Here is a 25,597-nt window from a genome sequence, read left to right as displayed (position 1 = left end):
CACATGGGGAAAGTTCTGGATTGTTTGTATTAATATTCCCATTACATTTATCCCACTGGAAAAAGACAAAAATATTTAACCCCCCTTTTTTTTCCCCTTCTTAAGTAAGGGCATATTTTGGCATACCCTCAAGGTGCTGCTTTTTCTGTCTGCACTGTCCATTCTGCTGAGAGTTAGACATCAGCTGCTCATTGAAGAATTTGCAGTCTTCTTTGGACACTGTGAACTATTTAGTCCACTTTGGAGACACTGAACTAATCTCTTTTCTTTTGGTTTGTTTTATGCAATGGGATGGTACTCTGTCCAGAAAAACAGTTGCAAGGAACTGGAAGACTTGAGGCTTGCTTTAGCTTTGTAAAGGTTTTCGTCATTTTGTGTAACATCTGTTTCCACCGTTATATTGTCTTCATCCATTAAGCATGCTTCATAGGAAATTTGGCCTTGTAGTTTAGATGTACTGTGGGAGACTACTGGGAATTTGTAGTGAAATAGTGGTTGTGTCAGAGTTTTTTGTGTTTTGTAACTGGAGAAAACTTAGGGCACTTAAAGAACTGCAGCAAGTTTGAACTTAAGAAGGAAACAGTGGAGTAGTTGTCTTTAGAGGGAGGTGCTAGTAGTCTGTTACTGGATTTAAGTTTCTTCTTAAAAATGCACTGAATTTGCAACCTGTGCTATATTTGTTTTTTTGGCTACTGAAAACTGCTTCTTTATGGTGTGTGGTTCTTTTGGAACCTCTTATCTTTGAGATTACTCTGTTTTCACATTCATTTTGTAGCTTGTTAATTATGATGCTGGTTAAAAAGCACTACATACTTTTAAAAAATCTTGGGGAACTATCAGAAGATAAATTGATATAGTGAAGGGGTGATCACTGCAAGCAGCAATCCAAACTGGAACTAGATTTGTGGTGCTGGCACTGGCAGAGGTTTTGGAATTAAAACAAAACCCAACCTCCCTAAAGTATTAAAATCAATTAGTATAATGTTAGTAGCTGTTTCTTCAGATTCCAATGTTCAGGCAGTAGATACCTTTTATTATGTTGGGGATAGGTGTGTAGGAGACTACTGCTCTTGCTTGTTTATTTTTGAAGTTAAAGGTGAGCACCAGAGGGTGGAGGAGGAGGGTAATACTTTTAAAAGTTGTGTTGCTTCCCAGTCACATGAAAGGAGGGGTGTGTGTCAAAATATTGATTGGGAGCACCAGTAAACTTTTAAAATCCACCATTCCCTTGATGGCTAATGTAGCCAGTATGTGGCTTCAGTATATAGATGTGTTTTGTTGTGGTGCAAAATACCTTGTGGTGGAATTGGATACTGTATGTTGCTTTCCAGATGGATTTGTATTGTAATGGGGAGACCAAAACTGGACACAGGGCTCCAGGAGTGATGTTAGATGTCCAGATGGAGAAGAAGCTTTGCTGGACCTGCTGGTAACACTGATACAGGGTAGAATGCTATTGGCCACCTTTGCTACAAGGGCACACTGCTGGCTCGTGTTCACTTTATTGCCCACCAGGACCTCTTGGCCCCTTTCTGTAGAGTTGCTTCCCCAGAGAGTTGGCTCCCAGACTGTATTGTGGCCCAGGGTTATTCCACCCCAGATGCAAGCCTCTGCTTGCTTTTGTTGAACTTCAGGAGGTTCCTCTTGTCCTGGTTTCAGCTGGGATGGAGTTGATTTTCTTCTTAGTAGCTGGTGCAGTGCTGTGTTTTGGATTTGGTGTGAGAACAATGTTGACAACACACTAATGGTTTTGGTTGTTGCTAGGTAATGTTTATACTATGTCAAGGATTTTTCAGTTTCTTAGCCTTGCTGGCGAGAGGGCTGGAGGGGCACAAGAAATTGGGAGACACACAGTCAGGACAGCTGATCCAAACTAGCCAAAGGGGTATTCTGTACCATGGGTCATCATGCTTTGATTATAAACTGGGAGGTTGGCTGGGGACTGGCTGAGCATCAGTCAGCAGGTGGTGAGCAATTGTATTGTGCATCACTTTTTATTTTTCCTTTTTTTCACCTTCCCTTTCATTCCTCTCCCCTTGTCCCTTCTTTTCATTATAACTGTTATAATAATACTGTTTTAACTTTATTTCAATTATGATATTGTTCTCATCTTGACCTTCACATTTTACATTCCTTTCTGATTCTCCTCCCAGCCCTCTGGGGTGGGGGGAGTGAGCTTGCAGCTGCAAGTGGCTTTGTTACTAGCTGGGGTTAAACCACAACACCTGTCACCCCATTTTTCTGCCCTGTTGACATCACTGTGAACAGTAGCTCAACTTTTCAGTGTACTGAGCATTCGCCCCAGTTTGCTATTCTGTGCAGGCTTACTGGGAGTGTAGTTTCCCATTACCCAGGTCGTTGGTGAAGACATTTAACAACATTGGTCCCCACATTGTTCCTTGAAGGTTCCTACCTAGTCACTGGCTGCCCACTGAACTTCGTACCGCTGATCATGTGTCTCTGCAGCCAGCAATCCAGTCAAGTTTTTGCTTATCTTATCATGTACTTTTCCACCCCATACCTCACCAGTTTTGTGATAAGGAGGCTATGGTATGTTGTGTCAGAGGTCTTGCTAAAGGCAAGGTAAGGTGCACGATATCTAAGCCCCCCTCCTTGTCCTCAACATCAGTCACCTCAGTGTAGAAAGCAGTTGGACTGTTCAGGTGTGTTGTACTTGGTAAATCCATATTGGTTGTTCACAGCCCTCCTAGGGATTGAGGTAAGGCTGACTGGCATGTATTTTTCTTTCTTCCTGGCCTGGACCTTCCTTCTTGTAGATCCTCTTCTGCTGCCAGTATAATTTGAAAAATCATTTATGGTGGCTTTCTGTTGAGCTTTGGCTTTCTGGATTCCATAATACTGGTTTCAGTACTACCTGTAGTCAAGGTGCCATTTGACATAATGGCTGAGAAATTCAATGTGGTTTTCCTTTCTGAGCCCTACATTATTGTTTATAGCTTTTCTCCTTTTTAATAAAAAAAAGACACACCCCCACCCACCCCACCCCCCTGCCCCCCCCTTCCCAGGAGTGGAGAGGGATCTTCTAATGGCTTTATTTCATTTACCAAAATAATTCCACAAAGACATGTGACATGACTGACTGTAGTTGGAGACAACAGCCGTGATCACTAGAGGCAATGTGGAAACTAATTTTTAGTCTTGTTGAGTGTTACTGGAGGACTCCTTATGGGTATTATGATAGCTAATGTGCATTAGCTTCATCCACTTGTATTCTTTCATGTTTTTAACCTGACCTAATAAGGCAATAGAGTCCCTCTTTATATTTAGTCCAGTCTCGGTTAAAAATATTCTAAGGTTGCGTTGCTAACTCAATATTTTTAAAGCAACTTTTTCTTTTGGATGAGGAGTGTTGCTTATTTGGGAACTTTTAGATTGTGGTATGTACTTCTAAAAGAATAAAAAAACCTCAGTAAAATTACTGCATCCAGAGCAGTTTCATCTTAATGTTGGTGGGATAATGTTGTAGTTCATAGGACTCTGAAAATTGTGCTGCAGGTAGCAGATATAACATTACCAGTGGATTAAAGAATTACAAAAAACACTCAGGTAACTAATTTTATAACCTGAGGAAGCCAGGGTACTAAAACATTATTTAGAAATTAATGACTAAGCTTTCTACAGTAAATTTAAGTACTGGATTTTGTGTGTGTACATATATATGTATATATATAAAATAATTATGTATATGCAAACTATCTATAAACACATATAAAAGGTTTTAATTCTTAGTAAAAATATAACACACATCCTGTTGATATGTTGTTGAAACATGGTATTTCAGTTTCTTTAGAAGAAGCTACTGGTTTTAATGAGTTTGCTTGAGAATAATTATTTGCTTATAGATGCTTTTAAGCAAGTCATGCAGTGGTGGAAACAAAAATCTTTTCTTTAATATAAAATTTCAGGGTACTGTCTGCTGTTTCACATTTGATGAGTTGTTTAGGAAAAAAAGCACAATAACTGCTGCTGCAGTGTACACTTCCAAAATGTTCATTATTTTATGGAATTTATTTTATACCTTCAGGTCCTTGGCAGTTCCATACTTGCAGAAACTAAGCACTTTCAGTTCATTTCACTTTCTATTTTTGTGGGGCTGTTATTGTTTGAAATTTCTGAGATTTCTTAAAGTAGATACTGTATTGTGTGTCTTTTTCTTTTTTTAAGCTAATTCTATCAATTTAAGATTGCACAAACTATTTTGTGCACAGCAGCTGCTGTGAAATTGTGTGGTATCTCCATAGAAAAATAACAGATTTATCTTAAGAAGAATGATCATTATCAGAGCTCTTATAACCCATCTTTTTCCACTTTATCCTCCATCTAAAGATGGAACATAAAGAGACAGCCTACTAGAACTGACTCTTATGGAGAAAGACTGATTTAGTGTATTTCTGTTAAGATAAATATTGGGAATCTGAAGTGGTAGAAATTGTTCTAAAAGCACTGTTGATGATTTTAAAAATTTGTTTAGTGGTATTTGTTTTCTTTAGCAGTGAAAGAAAGAAAACTTTGGTGAAAGGAACTTCTAAATAATTCCTTGCTCCAATCTTAAGCAAATAAGTAAAAAGCTTAAAATACTTCTTGAGCAGTAATCACAAGTGAAATATGCAGTAATAGTTTCTTGATTTAAGAACATGTGATTTAATTTTTATTTATTTATTTTTTAGCCATTTAGAACAGACTTTCTTTTTTATTTGATAAAGATTCTGGGGGCTTCCCCATCTCTCCCTTTGCCAGTGTTTTACACTAGCAAAACTTGAAATAGATGTAATCTGTTTATCCAGAGGCTGAACATAGAAGAGTCTAGATTATTTCATTGGCTTGAATTCAAGCTAGAGTTTGAGGGATTATTTTATTTTCTGACTTCAGATCACTTTAGGTGATCCTGTCACGCAGTAAGCCTGGCCTTGTTTCAGTCAACTAAGGTGATGCAAAATGCTTTGATCCTTTTTGTATGTCTTCTGTCCACATGGCTAAACTATCTATAGCTACAAGTCAATATGGATTGTTACAAAGGAAAAGGATCTTTGAAATCTTCTTTTGAAATTATATTAAAAATGGGTTTGAGTGTGTCACATATTTAAGAGAGTAGCTGAAAGTGGGCTTGCATCTCCTGTTTCCCATCGTAATGCAAGATGTTCAGGTACTTCTTTTAAACTTGACCAAAACTCCATATCCTTTTAAACTAGAATACAATTCAGAGTGGATTTTAATGCAAGCATCTTATCAGAAAGAGTTCATATGTCTGTGAATGTGGCCTCTTGTTTTTCATAGCAAGACAAATACTTACTTGACTTTCAAAATAAGGTTACATGAAATGAGGCTTTCTGTCCCTTGCTGATAGTTCTGCTGTATAATAGAATACCTGTTAGTGCTGAAAATAAAGGTCAGTAAAATGAAGGTTGGTTTCAAATTAAAAAAATCCACTTCCTAATTTTATGTAGTGATCAGCAATGCTGGCACAGGATGTGTGAAAGAAGAAGAAAAAAAAAATCTTGACTCTTGAATCCAGGCTGAATTTTACTCTGTTTTCTCACTCTCAAAGAAAGTTTGGTGTTGAAAGTATTTACCATTTCTAGTAGAACAACTATCAGTATTAATCAGAAGACTAATTTTTCTTCACCAACTTTGTTACACAAACAAATTGTATCAAAATATGGAACATAATTTTTATATTTTTATTTTAATAGTAAAATTCTGACTATAGCAGATGGGCAGGTTTATAGTAATGGAAATTCTTGCTTTCTGGATAAAAATTGAAATTGAAGTAGCATATGCACGGTGGCTTTTAAACTTTTTAGTTACATACTGTACTTGAATGTTACGTGCTTTAAGAAAATGTTAGCATATATTTTCATTTAGAGGTTTGCACATCTAAAAATGAGCTTCATGAATAGTGGAAACAGTGCAGTAATTGTGGTTTTAGAATACAGATGAAAAAATAATGTCCATGAGGGCTTTGTTAGACCACTTTGTGTAACGGGGTGAGGGTAGGGGAAAATGATCCTAAAAGCTTTTCTGTCTCATGCAAGATCCAAACTAAATAGTTGGACATGGTTGTACTTGAATTAATCCAGTTGTTAACCAGTTAAGCCATTTGACATACAAAGTGTGTGTTGAGCGGAGGAGGTGGAGGTGAGGTAGAGAGCGGACAGGTGGACTCTTGCTTAGCAGAGGAGAGGAGAGTTTCTAGCCTCTGTAACAAGGAGACATCAGCAGGAATATGGCACTTATCCAGCAGAAACTTCATTGGCCTAGCTTCTTAACTTTAACATTAATTGTGTAATATTTTTTGTTGTTGTTTAAAAGATCATTGTATAGTTATATACTTCAATATTTTAAGCTTACTTTTGGGAAAAAAATAAATTAAACTTGGAACAGTGAAAACAAAATAGAGTATATAAAATTCCTTTAAAAATATTCCAAAAGTGTTCTTGTGAGGACTGCAGTGAATTGTTCTGTAGATTCACTGCAATTATTTTTACATAGTCTGAAGTGGGAATGGAGCTCAGAGTTTTGTTTTGCCTTGCCCTTTTTGGGCTAAGGAAGGAAAAGTGCAAAAGGATAAGAAGGAAGAAGTTAAAAAGGGATCTTTAGAGATCCTAGGAAATGAGAGTATGCAGAACTCTATTCAGAACCCCTCTTGTCATGTCTTTCTCTTGATTGCTCTAACTTTGGCAGATATGAGAATGTAGCAACAAAGATACCAATGGTTTATTTCACAATTGTTAAATATTTCTCCTAGTACTGTAACATAACAGTTTCATCACAGATGAAATTGGCAATCCAGTTGATACAGCTTTGCAATTTTACTTGTCATGCTAATGAAAAGACAGTAATTTGAATCCTCAAAGAATGTGTTTAATCACTTGACAAAACTGACACTCACCTTAGTTATAGAAAGGTTTATACGTGACCACGTTCCATTTACACTCCAAATGGAAGTCAAGTTAAAATGCAGATGTGTAGAATTAACAAAATTAAACTTGACATGTACTGTATATGCAATCCTTGACTTTTTAAAGTGAGCCCAGAGGTGGCATTAAATACATTCAGCAAAACATCATATTAAAAAAAATGAAAGAATTTAAACTACCCAAATGGCAAAGAATAGTTTGTTTATCAATGTCTGGTTAGGACAGGTCACCTACTGTCATTTTAAAAATATTAATGGGAAAATGTAATTGGATATATAAAAAGTGAAAGACTTGTAAGCAAAGCAGCATGTTTTTATTTCTAGATGACAGTTCTTTCAATGTTGAAGTTGTTCTGTTGACCATTAAATTGAAAACAGTCACAAATGCCAATCTTCAGAAGTGGTGGGGGCCTGTTGGATGCTATATCTGTAAGACCCCCCCTAAAAAAGAAAACAGGTGCCATTGAGAGGTGGTAGTCTTGTTATCTGTAACAGCTGAGTCAAGCTCATGTGACTGTTCACCTTAGTGTGTCTCCTTTCACCTCATGAGGCTCTTCAGTGTGCTGTTTGGACTTGGAGGCAGCCCTTCAATTGCAGTTTATTTTGCTAAAGTGCTGGCATTATATGATCTCTTCTGAAGACTGGCTTGTTCTTTCTGTCAAGAGTGACAAGCATTCACCCTCTAGTTAGGCTAGACAGAACTTCAGTAAAACTGGGAATCTTCTAAAAAATTTACATTATAATTAAAACTTTGGAAAGAAGTTGTAAGTAGCGGAGTTTGATTTTGATTACCTGAGCTAGTTCCATACTACCAGCTGCATAGTCGTATTTCTGTAACGTTTGGACTTTCTTTTTTTGATAGTTGATTCTGATGTGTTAAAGGAACTTTAAACAAAGTTTTAATTTTTGTCTGGGAGATACATTGCCAAAGTCCCTTTAAGAAGTGTAAAATTAGGGGAAATTTTATTTACAGTCAGCCTGAAGGGAACTATGCTGATGATTAGATCCCTTTTGAATGTCTCTAAATCCCTAAGACTATAAACCACTCATCTAAAGTATACAAGAATTGGGCCAGTATCTGTTGTCCTTACTGCAGTGTACCAAGTTGTGTGAGTTTTAAGAAATCCTATTAAAATACCAAATGAGATTTGAATCTCTGTAGCCATATGCTAAACTGTAAAAGCAGAGCATAGGACAAAAGGTCATGGTTTTATTTATTGGAATTATAGAACTTTCTTTGTTAATTATGCATTCATCCAACTCTGAATATGCATCCTGCTCTCTAGTTCAATTCTGTTTTGTTCAGTCATTTAGAATGCTTATCCTATATTTAGAACTTAAACTTTTTTAAAAAATGCCATTAAGCGTACTGATTTTTTTTGACAAAAAAAGACCACAATTAAATGCTGTCTTCTCTGTGCCTATCTTCCTGTTACTTGTAGTGCTCTGCAGAAGTTCTAAAATGTATTTGTGAGGGCATGAATATGAGAAATCTTCTTTGTCTAGTGAAATGTAGATGTTTAATAAGAGCTCATGTCTTTTTTACTTGTCAAGTTTTTTTAAATCTTGTGGTTTTTTCCTTCGCTTTCTCTCCTCCGCACCCTCCAAGCAGTTTATCTACTGCATTTACTTACTATGAGTCAACAAAATCGTCTACTCGGCTGTGGCCAAGATTTTTTTTTTATTTATTGTAGCTCTGATCCTTCAGCATTTTAGCTGTGTGGATTGTACAGTTAATATCACCTAATATAGCACTTTTTCCGCTTAAAAAGAATTGAATAACTTGCAATCCAGTTTTTTAATTGGCAGCATGTCTAATTAAAACATATAAGTATGTAGACAACTGTCATTTTTTCCAACCTCAAATGCCAAGGAAAAAAGCTTCTCCATCTTTTACTAAGAAACTTTAACTAGGAAGAAAATAGTTTCATCTCAGTGTTCCATTAAACTTGTAATAAGCTAGGAAGAATTACATTATTCTGATTACAGTTTACATCTATGAAACTGTTTGTCCTTAGAGCTTTGATTTTGCTTTTGGGCAGTCTGCTGTCTTGCTCTCGCAAAAGAAACAATGCTGCTTTATGTGGGAGCCTTATTTTACATTACTTTTCATTTTCTGTAGGATTTTAAAAACTTTTTTTGTGAGGAAGCTCATTTTTCTGAATCCGATGCCTAAGATGGACAGATGAAATCTAAATAATAGTCCCTTTAGAGACATAAGACCTGTAGGTAAGCTTCCCCTGCCCTCCATATTAAAAGCTAAAAAAGGTCTCTCTGCAAATACGGTGTTCAATCCCTGCTTGTTTTCTAAATGTCAAACTGCAAGACGAGTTTATTTAAATACTTTCTTAGTGTTACTTGTTGACATAGCAATTGTCTGAGTTCCCGTCAGGGTGTCATTTGATTACTAGTAGGAAAGGCGTAAATTAGACAACAAAAAAAGAAAACTTGAGAACTTTAGAGCTGGAACAGTTTTGGTGGTCTATAAATACTTGTCATCATTGGTTTCACACTCTTGGGACTTGGCTGAAACATGTTTTCCATATTGAACTAGAGACTAGATTGAATTTAATTTATATAATCCTTGTTGACTGCATTGCAGCATTGTGAAGGTTCAAAACTATTGTAGCTCATTACAGTCAGGCTTTCCCTTGCTTTTTAATTAACCTCAATATATGTGTATATATATGTACATACATACTTCTGTCTATCTATATAGATAAAGTGTGTATGTATATGTATGTGCATATGAATACACTTATCCTGTAACCTATATCATTACAGGTTATTTGCCTATAACCTGCTTCTTTCATAGTCCTCGTGAATCCGCCAGTGCAGGTGAAGTGCTGCCTGCTTTGCTGTGCAAGGCACCAGCCCCAAAATCCCACCAGCCTCACAGATGCTCTTGCAGCCAACTTCAGCTGCACCACGGGCTTTTCAAACCACCTTTGTCCCCTGTATGTCTGTGACCTCCCAGCCCCCGTCCCCCTCACTGCCAAAGTATCAGTCCTGCCTGCTAAGCTAGATCTCACGTAGCCTGTATGGAGAAAATGTTCATCTGGGAATATGTGATCTTTGTATATTAAATGTCTGGATTTTAGAACAGAATTGTATTTAGATATTTCAAAGAATTCTTTGAATGCTCCTGATTTCTGTGGTAAAAGGTTTTGCATTAATCAGTTTCTTAAGTTTCGCTCCCTTTTATTTAGAGTAAATTTGCACCAAATATTTGGTGCCACCTGTTGGCCCATTTGTGACTTGACTGGAGAAAGGGATGTTTTTTTGGTCTTTAAACCGGTTTTGATCTAGGGAAGAGATAGTGTTGCTTTGTTGCAGAAAATGACACCTTTAGTTGTGTAAAACAAGGTTGTATTCGTTTCTTCCTGCTCTGTTATAAAGCCTGCATTTTTCAGTAAAAGAAAAATGACAAAACTAAAAGGAAAAAAGTAAAAGAAATGACACTTTAAAGGGTGATAGTTGCTCTGAAATGAGAGAGGAGTAGCAGTATTTCAAAGAAAAATCCTCTGACGTTGGCTAAAATGGCCTACTAGCCCACAGTATACTTGATAGCAGTATGCTTTCAAAAAATAAAGGTAATTTTTATTTCATCAAGCAAAACTTATTTAATGTTTAGTTAAAATGTACCAAGCTTTGTAGAAACTGCAAATATTGCTTTGGAGACTTAGTTATATGAATATCATACTAATTATTATTTTTCCTTGTGTTTTTGTTTACAGACCAGTCTTTCCATATGGGGATGGGGAAGTCTTGGCCTTGTGCTTTTTCTAGTAACTTTTGGACCCTTTGCTATATTTTACTTTGCATTTTATATCCTCTGCTTTGTGGGTGGGTAAGTATACTACTTAGTATTTTGTATAATTTACAATGGAAGTAAAATTTTAATGTGTATATTAGCAAATAGCTTGCTCTGAAAATCTGAAATGACGTGTGTAATTAATGTTTCCACATTTGTGCAGCTCTTTAGGAGCAATTTTTTTTTCCTTAAAACCTCAATTTTATAATTATTAATTTTTTTTTGCTGTTGAGTAGTGCTTATACTACCTTTGCCCAGGCAAAATAGAAATCTTTTCTTTTTCTTTTTTTTTTTGTTAACAAAAAGTAGCTATTTATAATGGGTGTTAGAGGACACATACTTCTATAAAACCAATGTTAACTTCGGTTCATACTTACTATTACCGTGTCAGTTCTTATCCCAGGTACTTACTAAGTAATTATGTCCCCTTATCACAATCTCATTTTCCTACTTCATATACTTCAGTCATGAGGAAAGTGAGTGAATATTTTCCTGAATGTGTGGAAAATACGCTAAATCCTGCTGCATCTTGAACTAGTAGATCAGCAGCTGTAGGCATTTCATACTTTTATACAGACAGAGAGGAAGGCAGCAAATAGCTGATGTTAACTGATGTTTTAGCACATTGAATTAAACTTGGAATTCCATTTCTGAGAAATGAAATGAGAATAGTCAGTGTGCTAGAGCAAGGATTTAGTTAAAGTAGAACTAAGTTTTAAATAAATGCTTTTGTCTCGTTATATGTTGATAATGTGGGATTGGCATATTTTGCTGTTTGTTCAGGGCAGAGTTCATCCAAAGGGCAAGAGTTCATCCATTTACTGTTTTGTATTACCACTTCCTGAGTATTTGCAGTATGGAAAATGATGTGAAATATAACAATTTCTTAAAATTTTATCCTTCCTTGTTGATCAATTTCAGTGGCTTGGCTTTTCAAAGCTAACAGTCAAAGGAGTCTCTTGCGAAGTATGTCTGAAGTTAGCTGCAGTTTGCCGCTGTGTGACTGCCTCTAGTGCCTGAGCTCACTCATTCTCAAGTCATCTCTGATATCTCTTTGCTGTGATTCTTTTGGTGCTTTGGTTATTTTTTTGTAGCTACTGAAGACTGATCTTCTTAAAGGATAAATTAGTCTTGTGGTAGTGTATCTGTCAAATTTGTATCCGTCTCCCTATTATGTGTTTACTTATGTAGATAGATATCAAGTCTCAGCTCTTCCAGTAGAGTGCTATTACTTCATTAATTTAACATACACATTTTCTTGGCTAAGGCTGTGATCTGGCCCCACTGTTAATCTTTTTCAGAGTCGCACACCTACTTTAAGTGATAATATTCAGCATACAGAACTGAGTGCTAACTAGGCCAGATAGTTTTATATCTAAATTATTCTTGCCTGCTTTTTCTTTTTGAATTAATTCCCCTGAAATTACACAAAATACCGGTTGTGTTTCTCTTAGAATCAAACAGAAATTAATGTTATGAGGTAACATTTTCACTTACGATTAGCAATTATATACCATAACATCATTTATATAAATTTAGAAGATAAAAATCTAATTTTGGCTTGTGATTATAGTAGTGTTCTTAATATTACCATACCCTTACCTGGAGCAAAATGACAATTTTGGACACGGATATTTGTGGTAGAACTTCATGTTGACATTTGGAGTTCTTATGAATTTGTCATACAGTTTTCTAACTTTTTATACTGGCTCAAAAACTGGCTTCTATCAAAGTGTTCTGACTTCCACTAAGCTGGGAGTCCACTACTGTCCCATCTTGTAGTTCAAACAAAAGAAAACATTGAATCTTAGCTGGTTGCATTCTTACTATTGACATAAGCATTTAAATTATATGCCAGTGAGTTGTGAAGGAAAACAATCGTGATGCCATAGCTGTATCAACATAATCAATCTGTTTATACTGTTTCGCTTCTGTTATGTGCTATCTAATTATTTCTTTTTGATTTACTGTTACTGGTGTGTTTGCACAGATAGCTTGTACTAAGTTGTACTATTGTTTGTGTGCTTGGAAGGATACTGAAACCATTTGTGTATATGAATAAAAGCCCTAAGTCAAAAGTTCTCCTTGTTGTGTTCTGTTTCAAGACTGATTTATAAAGTTAGCTTTTCTTTGTTTTTAGTACATCCCTCTTCAATTCAGGATCTGGTAACTCATTGCTTAGGGAACTGAACTCTTTTCCACCAAAAGCGGGAGGGAAGAAATAGATGCTGTTTCTTTAACCTGTGTAGCCAAGACTATTACAAGATATTAATCTTCATGAGCTGTTTTCTGCCTCTGCTTCAAGTATTGGTGTAAACCGCTTAACTTGAATGCTGGGCCTGTTTTTTACCATGTGCCTTTTCTTTGTGCTATGAACGTTTCTTACCTTATTCGCTCTCATTTGCTCTTTCAATCCTAAGGAAGTAAAATAAAAGTGACGTGAATTGTGGCTCTGCCAACAGCCTTAGGCTTCTGATGTTGTGAAAGTTTAAATTTCCTGGACCATCAGTTGCTTTTCTATTTAAAGGAATTTGTTTGGTTGTCAAAAAATAAGTATTGATACTTAATAACATCCATATATATGTGACTGGCTCCTACATTGACGATTCTAACTGCTGACCAGATTGGGATTGGTTCTGAAGCTGCTTTTTGACTTCTCACAAAACGTTCAGCTGTTACTTTTCAGGCTTTGGCGGGAGAATGATAAATCTCTAGTCCCCATTTGTCTTTCATCTTTTGTTCTGTTGTTAATTTGTCCTTGTGAAAAGCTGGCCTTCCAATAATTTCTGGAAAAACTTAACAAAAATTTAAGTAAAATATGATCTCTTCATTTTTCTGCTCTATTCATTTAGAGAAAAGACTAAAATGATTTCTCATTTACTGTATTGAATATCCTTTTGATGAATTAGCTAAGCATTTACACTAGGAGTTTCTGTTAGCTAACAGATACGCTGACTAGTCAGGCTACGTATCGTTCTCTAATGCGCACAAGAGTTTAAATTAGAGAATGAAATGAATTAATTTCTGCTGTAGAGGTAGAAGCTCCTAGCATTTCTAGCTTAAAAATGAAAGTACTTAAAGGCATCTAGGAAGATGAGCATATATTTAAACTATATTGGTAGCATATTAGTATTTTTGAATGAGTCATTAGCTTTAGAAGTGTCATAATGTTTGAAACAGATGCATAATGTATACCTAGTTATTTTGAAGGCTTCAATCCTTTTGAATAAAAGAGAACCCCTCTCCCCTCCTCTTCCATGCACACCACCTACCCACCCCAAGTTGCCAATTGATGTTTGAAGTGGAAACTGATTTTAGGCAAACAAAAAAAAAAAAAAAAAAAAAAAAGGCGTTTTGGGTATACTGTTTTCTTTAAAAGACAACCGAGGTTTCTAATAGAAAAGTGGTAGATAAAAGGAAAACCCAAACTTTTTAATAATTAAAAAAACCTCATAAAGCACATTACCAAGAAAAACATTAATTAACTTCTAAGCATAGTGAAACTAATATTGAGATTTTTCTAAGCAGGTTTTGTCCTTGAACTGAATTATGATGCTACTAGCACCATTGGTGGTATGATTTAAAGCTATCTGGAAGTATCTGGAGCAGAAGAGCAATTAGACCTGACTTTATTTTTTTGTCCTTGTAGGTAAAAAGTATATGGGGCTGGCAGATAAAGAGGGCTAGATGTGAATCAGGGTATCAAGTGTAATTTTCTTCTGCGTTATCAAGTTACCAATAATAATTTTGTGTGGTGGGGTTGGGGGGGGGAGGTGTTTGGGTTTTGGTGTGTTTTTTTGGTGTGTGGTTATGGGGTTTTTTTCCCTGGAGTTGTTCACGTATAAATGACCACCTCCCTGCTTATGAATTACTGAGCCTCTGGAGTACTGAAAAAGAACAGTTCCCAGTCTGGGAATGAAAGCATTCGAATGGCATATTTTACCTTGGTTAGGAATTTTATTCGGATCGTTTAAGTAAGGCTACTGTTTATCAACAGCAGTCTGTATTAAAAGAATGTATTACTTCAGCACGTTTCAAGTCTGGTGCAACTTTGTGAGTTCCTGTGGCTGCAAATGTTGGTCAGCTGGCCTTTAAATTGAATGCAGCGAAATTTGTGTAAAAAACCCTATGAATGTTAGCCATCCCAAGGCTAGTCTGAGCAGCAGTAACTTACTCTCTTTTTAATGCTTGAGTTTTCAAAGGCTCCATACTTTGATTATGCTGTAATTGGCACAGCCTTTTCATCTATTATCTTAGTAAAAACAGCTTTTTGCGTTTTTGTGCCCTAGTGTCCGTAAGGTGTAAATAAATCATTGCTGTTGTAGCATGGTTGAACTTCTTGTAATGATTGCTTTTTCCCTGATGCCTTCATTGTATCATAAAGAAAACAATAATGAAATTAACTGTTGTCCTGCTTAAATATAAGTCGTAATTTAAATATCACTGTAAAATTCTGAGGGAAGAAGATAATGATTCTGATCTAACATTCTTTTAAAGTAAATGATCCAGGAGTGCATTTATTTAGATTTTATATGCTGAATTAATTAAAAACAGAACAACAAAAAAACCCAAAAATAATGAACACCCCACGAAATGTACAGCCCCAGAAATACCCAACACCTCGTGTTTAACTTGAGTTATCTTCTAGGCTTTTTCCTTTACTCTGTTCTTATGCATCCTGGCAGGAGTACTGTGGTTTTGTTTTTGTGTTGTTTTTTTTTTTTTTTTTTTCTTTGCAGCTTAAAATATGTTCCCAGTTGAAAATTTTCTTACTTCTTGTTTAAACATATGCAACCAGTTGTTACTTACTATACTTACTACATAGTTTCTTCCTCATCTGTGTTTTTGTGGCTTATGCCACAATGCAGTGGCTTAAATGTATCTCAAAAGAGTTTATTTGTTCATAGTGTTGAAGTGAAAGAGTCTTTGTATAAATACAACAGAGCAGCTTACGCGTGTACCCATCTTTCTGTGTACTAGTATTTGTGAGCATAGGTAGTATGCCATCATAGGTTCCTCTCATGCAGCAGACTGTGTAGTGTAGACTGCTGTATAGATCTGCTGTTTGGTAAGAGTATGTCAAGACTGATAGTATAATACAGGACTGGAAAGCTGCATACTGAGTGTTGTGTCACTTAATTTGAGCGGCACACTACACTGTGAAAGAGCACTGTATTAGGAACGTAAACAGTGAGAATTGTCATATATTGTCATCTATAACTTGCTGTGAAATATTTTCAGTGGTGGGGGCAGGAGAGATGACTGTTGTTCTAGCTGGTCTTCCTTTTTCTATTTCAGGGGTTTTGTGGTTACTCTTTTATTTGGAAAAAGCAACTCGGAAAAATACCTTGAGCAGTGTGAACATTCGTTTCTTCCTTGTACATCAGTTGGAATCCCCAAGGTAAGAAGAGTTTACTTGTCTTAATTTCTAGATCAGATTTTATAACTTTGAAGATGAGAATTGACACTAATAATGTATTTTAATCTAAGAATGATACTTGTTTCTGAAGGTAGAAGAGCCTGCTTTTATGTTTTGAGTCAGTTGCAATGTACAAGTGAAATTCAAGATCTTTCCTTTCTGAAGTACAAGTTTTTTAGGTATTTATGGAAAGTTTCTTTCAAGCATTGTTTCAGAGTTCATTATGAGAAATTAGTAAGATGTAAGTGGTTATTGTTACCTGTGAGGGAATTACTAAACCATTCCTTTCTAGACTACTTGTCTGTATTCAGTTTTTTGGCAGGAGTGATAGCTCCTCTATTTTTGTGCTTTTTCTTGCAAGATTGTTATGACTATTTAGGATTCTTCCATCACTGGATCTGTAGTCTCTCCAGTTTTGATTTTTTTTTTGATTGTTTGTGGTCAGAAAGTTACTTGCCTAACTAAGAAGGTTAAACTAATAAAAATCTACATTTGCAGTACTTCAGGGATGTAGAAGTTATCTTTGGCTATTTTTAAGACCAAGCGAAAATCCTGGAAATGCACAGATAAATGTGGAGTAGCAGTGGGATCCCCTTTTCAACTCTTTTTCTCTCAGTTCTTAAGACCATAATTTTGGTTGATGGACCTAAATTCAGGGTTCCTAATTGGGTAAACCTGCATCTGTTTAGTACAGAATAAGTTCTTAATAGCCAAGAGGTAGAATTTCTAGGAATTCCTGCTTTATGAACTAATAAATCTTGGCAGCTCAGATGTTTAGGTACATCTTGGCCTGATCAGTTTGCACTTACCAGGATAGAGAAAACACTAACCCAAAGGTTGCTATATTTAATTTCATAACTGTTTTGACTGAAACATCCTGCCCTTTCTTAGCTGTCAGGTTACTATACTTCATGTTGTCTGTGAAAGGGGGGGAGATATTCAACTTTCTTACTAGTAGCATATAGAAGGTTATTTTGTGATTCAGCAGTATGTTGTCTAATCACAGAAATTTTTTTTTGTGACTGGTTCATAGCTCAGTTGGTAAGTGGCCGTTTCACTTAAATCTTTGAATCTGTTGAGGTAAATCTGAATCTTAAGTATATTCTAAACCATAAAGTAATGTCACTGGTCCAAATGAAAAAAAAAAAAAAAAGTTTAAGAAAAAGAGCCTGCAGAGAACTAATGATTCTGTTCCATTAATGTAACCTCGTTTTAGGGAACTAAGCTTCTTGGTGCTGTATAGACTTCAGTGCTTATATTTTATGGACTGTGGAGTGTTGCTTATGTCTCATGTTTTGAGAGCATATTTGCAAGTTTTTCTGTGCTTTAAATTTCTCCTGCATCACTGAAACTTTTTTTATGTTAATATACCTTTTTTGAGCTCAGTACATATGTATGCTCTGGTTGCTTTATGAAAGAATAAAACATCGTAGGGTTGGGTTTTTTTGCGTAATCCAATTTCAGTAGTTTGATTTTGGATTTGAGTGTGGATTATTGACACGTCACTTTTCTCAACTGACCTGTCTTGACTATTCTCTGGGTTTAAGTCTTGTAGTGCAAAGCTGTTTATTTCTAGCTGGCTTACAAAATGCTGTTTGAGGTTGTTTTCCAATGAAAATCTGTGTGTCTTCTACAATAGTGTTTTGCATTTCCTTTTTTGCCACTGTATTAAAATAGCATTAGCTAGTTTACCTGAGCTTTTCAGTAGCAGTGCAAGAAGAGATGAGTCCTAACCAAAACCAAATGTGTGGTTTGTTTGGGATTCCAATTTACTATTTTTGTATTAAATTTCTGTTAACTTATATCTTTATTGGAAAGTAATATTTTCAGCTTGAAATTGTTTTCATGTTTAAGACTGCTGTGGACTTAAGTGGTCTTGAACAATGAATATTCAAGTGGCTAGTGTATAGGTTATACTTTGTCCATGAACCAAGTACAAACTGAATGCACTTTAATGTGATATTGTGAGAAGTAATTTGATGATAGGTTTTGTAAAAGAAGCTCTTCTTGCTAAAGCAAATCAGAGTTTTATTGATTGTTTTGAGGGGTTTTTGTTCTTTGAGGAATTTTTAGGCCAAGATGAATGTTTAAATGCTTGATATTAAAGAAATCAGTTGTAGTTCAGAACACAAAATTTGTGGATGGAAATTACGTAGAATGTACTAGGCTCTTAAGTTACAGAACAGGATGTAGTGCCGGGAGGTTCTTCTATGTTTCTGTCATAACTTTCTCCCTAGATCAAAGATTAAAATGATGTTTTTTGAACAGTAGTGTAGGTTGTTGGGTTCTTATTTCTGTGAAAATAAAGGGGTTTATTGCAGATTTCATCTGAAGTGTGTAGAAGTACACTGTATTAGTCCACTCAGAGGCGTTGGTAAAGGGTGTTCTTTTTCAGTATGTCACTTGCCAAAAGTCAGCTCTGATGAAGTCATTCTTGGAGTTAACTGCTCTGAGTTGCAAATCCTTCTATAAAATAATTTTTTACCCCATCATCAGTTACTTTTTAAAGGTTCGTCTGTGAATTAGCAATGGTATGAAATAGTGATTTCTCTTCTAGCATGTAGAGTAAACAGAGAGAAAAAACAACAAACAACTGAACAATTAACCTGCCTGAGGTTGCACAGGAAGTTCATAAGTATGGAACTGGGGTCTTACCCATGTCATGTCCCCCTCTCCCTCCTTTTATAAGTGTTTGAGTTTTATTTCCTTCTGATCTAGTATTTTAGCAAACTTGCTTCTTCACAGGAGGCAAGAAGTAGGTTTTCAGGTTGGTTCCTCACTATTATTATTTACTATACAGTGAAAAATACAGATGACACTGTTGCCCAGAGGGCTTGTAGATGCCTTGTCTCTTGCAGCATTCACAGTCAGGTTGGATGGATTGGGCTGTGAACAACCGAACTAGTTGAAGATGTTCTTGCTTGTGACAAGGGGGTTGGACTAGATGAGCTTTAATGGTCCCTTCCAATTCAAGTAATTTTATGATATTGTATTTTATCTACTGTAAAGTATAATAGTGGGGAAAATGTTGCATGAGGTCATTACTGGAAGTAGACATATATCATAAACAGTGGAGGTGATTTTTAATTATAGCTAAAACCTGCCAAGTTATATTTCCTAATTTCTTTCAAGTGCATAGAAGAAATGAAACGTGAAGCCAGGCCTATTAAGATTGACAGAAGACTGACAGGTGCAAATATAATTGATGAGCCTTTGCAACAGGTAAGTTCTAACCAGGACTGTTGAACCTATTGCTATTTTTGCAAGTATTGACTATGTAATATCTAAGTAGTTGAGAGATAAATAGCAGTTGAGAAATGTAATATTTGAGAGTGGTAAGTGAAAAAACATTGAGGATGGGCCAGGGTATTGGGCAATATTTGAGTCTTTTCTGTATATTATAGTTTCTCAGCATAGAGGCAATGAATGCATGCGAACCAGTATGAAGAAGAGGTTTCAGTATGGGAGTTTTATTGTTTGACTCCTAATTTCATAGTGGTAGGAGAGCGTGGTTCACTATGTTAACCTTTTAAGAAGACTGCTATTGCATTATCAGGCACAGAAAGCTATTTCATATTTTGTTGTCTTTTGTTCATGACTTCATCTTTATGTTTTCCTATCCAATTTCAGGTAATTCAGTTTTCCCTGAGAGACTACGTGCAGTATTGGTATTACACACTAAGCGATGATGAATCATTTCTTCTGGAAATCAGACAGGCTCTTCAGTATGCACTTGTTCAGTTTTCTGCCCGGTAAGATTATTTGTATTTACATCAATACACTGTCTAAGCAAGTGGACAAATACCTCTCTGGATTGTATGGTAGTAGATTATTTAAGTTTATCTATTGGCATAGTTCAGTGCATTTTACAGAAAGAATTTGTAAAACTTTAAGATCATAATCTGAGAACTAAAGTCTTTTGCTAATCCCTTAAGGAATGAATGGAGATGATGATTGTTGTCATGGTCTTTTGCAAAATGTCCTTTTCTAAGTTTAGGTTAATGTCTAAAACTACTGAATAGCTTTTTTTTCTTGCAACTTAAGCACTGAGTTGCACAAATCATCACCTTTTTATACGCAGGTCTGTTTCATGTAAACAGCAGGGCTATTCCCAAGGTAAATCAGGTGAAAGCCTCTTAATTAAAACTTCTGTGGGTTTTTAGTACAGTTCTATAGTTCTTCAAAAATAGCCACCACTCCTGTGCGGTTGTGTTGTTCTGTACAAATCAAATCGTTTTAACAGGGCTGCAGTAGTAGTTATTAAGAAAAAATAATCTAGTGTATTTACAATGACTGTAGTTGGATATAGCTGTAGCAGTCTTAGATTAGTACCATAATCTCGTTTCGTACACCCTGTGAGCTTCCGGGGGGAAGGAATACAGTGGGTAGTTTCTCTTCGTTGTACGTTTGGGATGCTGATGTAAGGCTGCCACCTAGTGTCTTTGTATGATTTGTTGATTGTGCGGATGGTGGATCTGGATTGTTGATGGATTTGATTGACTGTTCTTTGAGGCAGCTCTGCTGCTTATTTCCGCATCTAGATTTTGCAGTAAGGTTCCCTCTCCTCCAGAGTTCCTCATCGTTTCCTCTCTCTTTGAGGGAAGAAAGAACAGGTGAGGGAATGAATACAAAAATGGATGTGTTGTAGAAGGATTATGCTATAACAAAGTAGGTATCTGAGAGAAACCAGGTAGTGGAATACTTACTGCAGAATAAAAGCCATCAGTAACATCTAGCTTCATTCAACCTATAATGTACAAGTGCCTTTTCAGCTTGTCTGGTAAGGCATGGACATCTAGGAATACCTCTGCATCTTTTGCATACCAATAAGGAAGTAGTTCTGTGCAATTCTAACAGTGACTATTTTCTGACTTTTGCCTATGTGCATTGTTGGAGATGCATGCTGATTACCTCTTATATAAGCTGTGGAATTAATTGTTGATAATATTACGTCACTTGTAGTTTCAAGTGAAATTGTGTTTTCTCACTCATGCGTATGCTGCAAATTCAGAAGGAAATGATTTTGTTTACGTCCCTTCCAAAATGATAGAAAGTATTGCTGAAAAAGAACTGGGGAATATTTTAGGTTTTTGGTTGTAGACTGTTTATATCAGGATTTTTCAGATATTTGACAATGTTATGAATCGGAACACTATTTCAGATACAAATGTTGACCTTAAAGTAATTCAAGCATAAATACTAATGTGGTGTGAGAGTGGTATTTTACAATATTTCATTTATTTTAAGTGGCCAGGCAATTAGGAGACTGATTTATTTCTTTGCCTTTCCATTTTTACTATCAGTGTGGTTCTGGAAGGGGGGAAGGAGAAGCAGAAACTTAATGCTGTTCTTTGTGTTCAGGATAAAATAATTCATTTTCATGGATGTTCTTTTCTCATAGGTCAAAGGAAACAGACTGGCAGCCTTATTTCACTACACGACTTGTTGATGACTTTGGCACTCATCTTCGAGTTTTCAGAAAAGCTCAGCAAAGAATAGCAGAGAAAGGCGATCAGATGAAAGGTAATGTAATGGTTTATATATTTTTTTTTGTTTGGTTCTGAGTAGACAGGTATCTTACATGTGTGAAATACAGGTAGCTTTATTTTATAATTCAAGTTCACTCTTAAGTTTCTGATCTTTACAAAAAAAGTGTATTTCTTCTTATGTTCTTTTGCATAGATCAAGCTGAGGAACTTGTAGATACATTCTTTGAGGTCGAAGTTGAAATGGAGAAAGAAGTCTGTCGTGATCTAGTCTGCACTTCTCCCAAAGATGAAGAAGGTCTCTCAGTATTATCTTCTCAAGTGATTTTAGTGTAGCAGACTAAATTATACTAACAATTGTGTTCACAATATGAAATACACTGAAATCTTAGCATGTGACTTTCAAAGCATGATTATCTACTATACATGTGTATTTTTTCTAATTTGTACATATTAATGCTATACTTATAATGAAGTATGTACATATGTAGCTATTCCTCTTTTCATTGGAAGAATTTTAACATAGAAATATGTTTTCTGGGCAGCAGGAGATGGCTTTGCAAATTCTTACGCATTTCTGTTAGATCTGCCTTCCTTATCCCTACTCTGTGGTCTTCATTAAAAATATCAGTTTTTCATTTTGGCAAAGTGTGAAGGAGGCAGGGAAAAAAAGCCTGTATATGTTAAATAAGGAAAACACTGCAGTTAAATTTTGATTCTTGGAATTTGGCTGTCTTTTGTCTTGGTTTTGAGACTCTAGATCTGTTTCAGGTTAACATCAGTGCTGCTTATATTCAATCTGAAAGGTGTTGCTGTGGGGCTAGCACTATAATAATATATACGACTGTATGTTTTAATTTAATTTTAAGGATTTATCTGTTGTTTTTTATGATATCAGGTAAGATGTGAAGTAACATAACATAAAACCATGCTAAGGGTTTTTCATTCTCCCTGACTAGGATTCCTAAGGGATCTGTGTGAGGTTTTACTGTATATATTGCTACCTCCTGGAGACTTCCAGAACAAGATCATGCGATACTTTGTCAGGGTAAGTACAGACTCTGAAAGCATCCCAGTTCCTTGGCTTAATGCCATAAACAATTTTAGATCTGAACTGCTCCTCAAAATTGATTTGATTTAATATTAGGTTATTTTAAATTCAGCACAATCTTAATAAGTATTTAATAGCAGAGAGCAGTTTCTGCAAACTGTTCTTGAAATTTCTTATACCTCTAACAACATTAGAAAAAATGTGACAAAAATGGATGTTGTTTTTTTTGAAGTATTTATGTCGTCTGATGTTAATTGGAAGGGAATGTGCTAGTGCCTATTGAGCATTTTCTGTAATAATTTTTTTTTTATTTAACCTCTACACAGTGATCTTTAAATTGTTGCAACTATATTAGCTTTATGAATACATGTATAAAATTATTATATTTTGTTTTTCAGGAAATCCTCTCCCGAGGAATTCTTCTTCCATTAATAAACCAGCTCAGTGATCCTGATTATATTAATCAGTATGTCATATGGATGGTAAGAATTATCATTCACTTTAAACATTATATTTCCAGAATATTTTCATACAAAGTTTTAATTGTGTTCCCTGTAATCATGGCAGATACCTTTCTAGTAGAAAAATTACCAATAGATATATTGACAGAGATAGTGAACTTACAGTTGCTATATTAAATTTCATATATATGTGTGTTTGTACAGAAACGTACACATTCATACTATATTATCTGTACACTGTGTTGTGGTTGTTCAGCAAAAGTTGCCTGACTGGGGCAGATGTATGATAAAGTGTAAAGTTGAGCCCTCTGACTTTTGCTTAGCTGCTCAGGAAGTATAGCAGTAATCATGGAAGTTGTTTGTTTTTTTCCTTGACTGTTTTTCTGGTGTGTCCTTTAAAGCTTAAGGGGTCTCCAGAATGACAAGTAGTAAGATTGTGTTGGGTTGGGTTTTTTTTGCTTCTGTTAAGGAATCTCACAGTGATTGTTTTAGGGGTGTTTGTGGTAACCCTTACATATTTAACTGAATGATAAGGAACAAAGTCTTTACATTGACGTCTCCCTAATATACCTGCAAAAAACCCCCCAGACTTTTAATAGTAGTAATATATAGTAAAATCAACATAAATAGAATAGTCGCACTTTAATTAATGTTACTGATTTTTTTGCAAAGCAAGTTAAAACTTACAGTTTATTTTCCCTTACAGGTCACGAATCAATTTTAATTTTTTTCCCCTTTCCCCAAGTTCTCTCTACTTTTATTCATATATTTTAGTATTGTCTTATGTATTCAAGTACTACACTGAAAATATCCTTGGATTTCAGAGTAAAGTTCTTATGTATAGAATGAATTCAAGTGTGTGTGTATAATGTCACTCCAGTCACCTCCATTTCATGTAAAAGTTTGCACACTGCTTTTCTACAAGAACCTAACTTTAAAAAGAAACAGTACTGCTGCTCATATGGTCCAAGATTTTCAATTTTTATTTTCCCTTTCCTCCTATGCATGTTCTCTATTTGTAACTTGGCCTCATTCTTTATTTACTGAGCACTGCCCTCAGCTGCAGCCAAAGGTACAATTCTGAGATTTTACAAAGCTTTCTATTATGATGGTGATGTCCCAAATATTAATTTTCATAATCATTTTCTGAGATGAGGAAGTAAACGTGCTAGAGGAAAGATAAAGAAGAATAAATGCTTTCAAAAATTTATTACAAGTCTTAATGAAGAATGCTGCAGAAATTAAGGTCAGAAGTAGAGATGACTGGAATAAATTCTGGCTCCTTTCAAAATCTTTGGCAAGAATTTTTTTCATTCAAATCTGATTCTAATTTCTGAAAATGAGAGGTTTAATTACATGTTTCACTAGGTACACCAGAGTTTAATACTGGTTCTCTTGCAGTATAATACAAAGCTTCAATATAAAATCAGAAGTTAATCTGAACTTGTCTCTCTTCACTGTGAAACTCACATTTTTACAAAATGTTTGAAGTTCAAGTATTTTTTGTACTATTACTTTTAAAAGCAGATTTCTAGAAGGTTTTTCCATTAACTTTGGTCAAAGGTATCCATCCAGTCTTCATTCTTTCTGCTCTGTACAACTCATGTCAATGCACTTCTGCAGTACAGACCAAGTATTACATTTCCGTATCAAAATGAGCATTTATGAAAGATGTGGGTGAAGTGACTTTTTTGGCTTCAGGTGGTAAAGACAGCATTAGAACTCAGCCCTCTGCACCTGTGTGCACATGCTGTAAAGCTGCCAACCTTCTGCTGATCTCTGTGCTTCATTCACAACATAGTTGCCAGTGATCTTGGCAGCACAGCAGGTTTACTTCACTTGCACAAATTCCTTTAAGTCCCTAGAGCAGGTTCACCTTATACCAATATGGGGAAAACAGTATGCGTTGAAATAGTTTAATAGTATTTACAAGGTTATCTAAATTAGGGTTCCAGAGAGAGTATTAGTTCAGTAATTTCCTTCCCCGCCCCCCCCCACCCCAGTAGGTTATGATTGCATTGTAGAATGGTTTAATTCTTTTTGTAATTCTCTATCTTAAGAAGCCATTACTTTAGGAGCCTGTACACTTGCAGGGGACCTTGGCAAAGGTGAAACCTTTTCAGTGGCCTCACCAGTTTCTGCCTACTTAGCTAAGGAAATGGGTAATAGCAGAAGAGGGTTTTTTACAAGATCTTCATTAAAACGGTTGACAAACTTTCCATGTGTCTTTATTGTACTTCTTGAGAACAGAAAATGATGGTGTGAAATAGGTTTTGACTGTGCATGCTGCTGCTTTCTTGGTTCATGTAAAATTTTACTATCAAAGGAAGGTTTAGAAGCACAGAGTATTTTCAAAATGCCGCTTTGCAGTGCTGTATGAAAATAATTGACTTACTGAAAAATCATATCGTGCTCTTAGTTGTTTTGCA

General features: G+C 35.7%; 1 protein-coding gene across 7 annotated transcripts in view; it reads left to right on the top strand.

The window, feature by feature from the left end:
* The window catches only part of SNX13 (sorting nexin 13), a 68,057-nt gene that overhangs the window by 10,619 nt on the left and 31,841 nt on the right, over positions 1 to 25,597 (top strand). For all 7 annotated transcript variants that reach the window (XR_013927585.1, XR_013927586.1, XM_080383943.1 and 4 more), the window contains exons 2-9: positions 10,675 to 10,787; positions 16,050 to 16,152; positions 19,303 to 19,392; positions 19,801 to 19,922; positions 21,572 to 21,693; positions 21,853 to 21,954; positions 22,616 to 22,704; positions 23,106 to 23,189. Coding sequence is in view for 5 of the 7 variants with exons in the window: in XM_080383943.1 (XP_080240069.1) it covers positions 10,675 to 10,787; positions 16,050 to 16,152; positions 19,303 to 19,392; positions 19,801 to 19,922; positions 21,572 to 21,693; positions 21,853 to 21,954; positions 22,616 to 22,704; positions 23,106 to 23,189 (825 nt within the window). In the remaining 2 variants the exon portion in view is untranslated. The remainder of the gene's footprint in view (positions 1 to 10,674; positions 10,788 to 16,049; positions 16,153 to 19,302; positions 19,393 to 19,800; positions 19,923 to 21,571; positions 21,694 to 21,852; positions 21,955 to 22,615; positions 22,705 to 23,105; positions 23,190 to 25,597) is intronic.

The sequence above is a fragment of the Falco punctatus genome (assembly GCF_963210335.1).
Source record: "Falco punctatus genome assembly, chromosome: 4".
In the NCBI taxonomy this organism is placed as follows: domain Eukaryota; kingdom Metazoa; phylum Chordata; class Aves; order Falconiformes; family Falconidae; genus Falco; species Falco punctatus.
The sequence above is the reverse complement of the archived record's forward strand: the minus strand, read 5'-3'. Positions and strand labels throughout refer to the sequence as shown.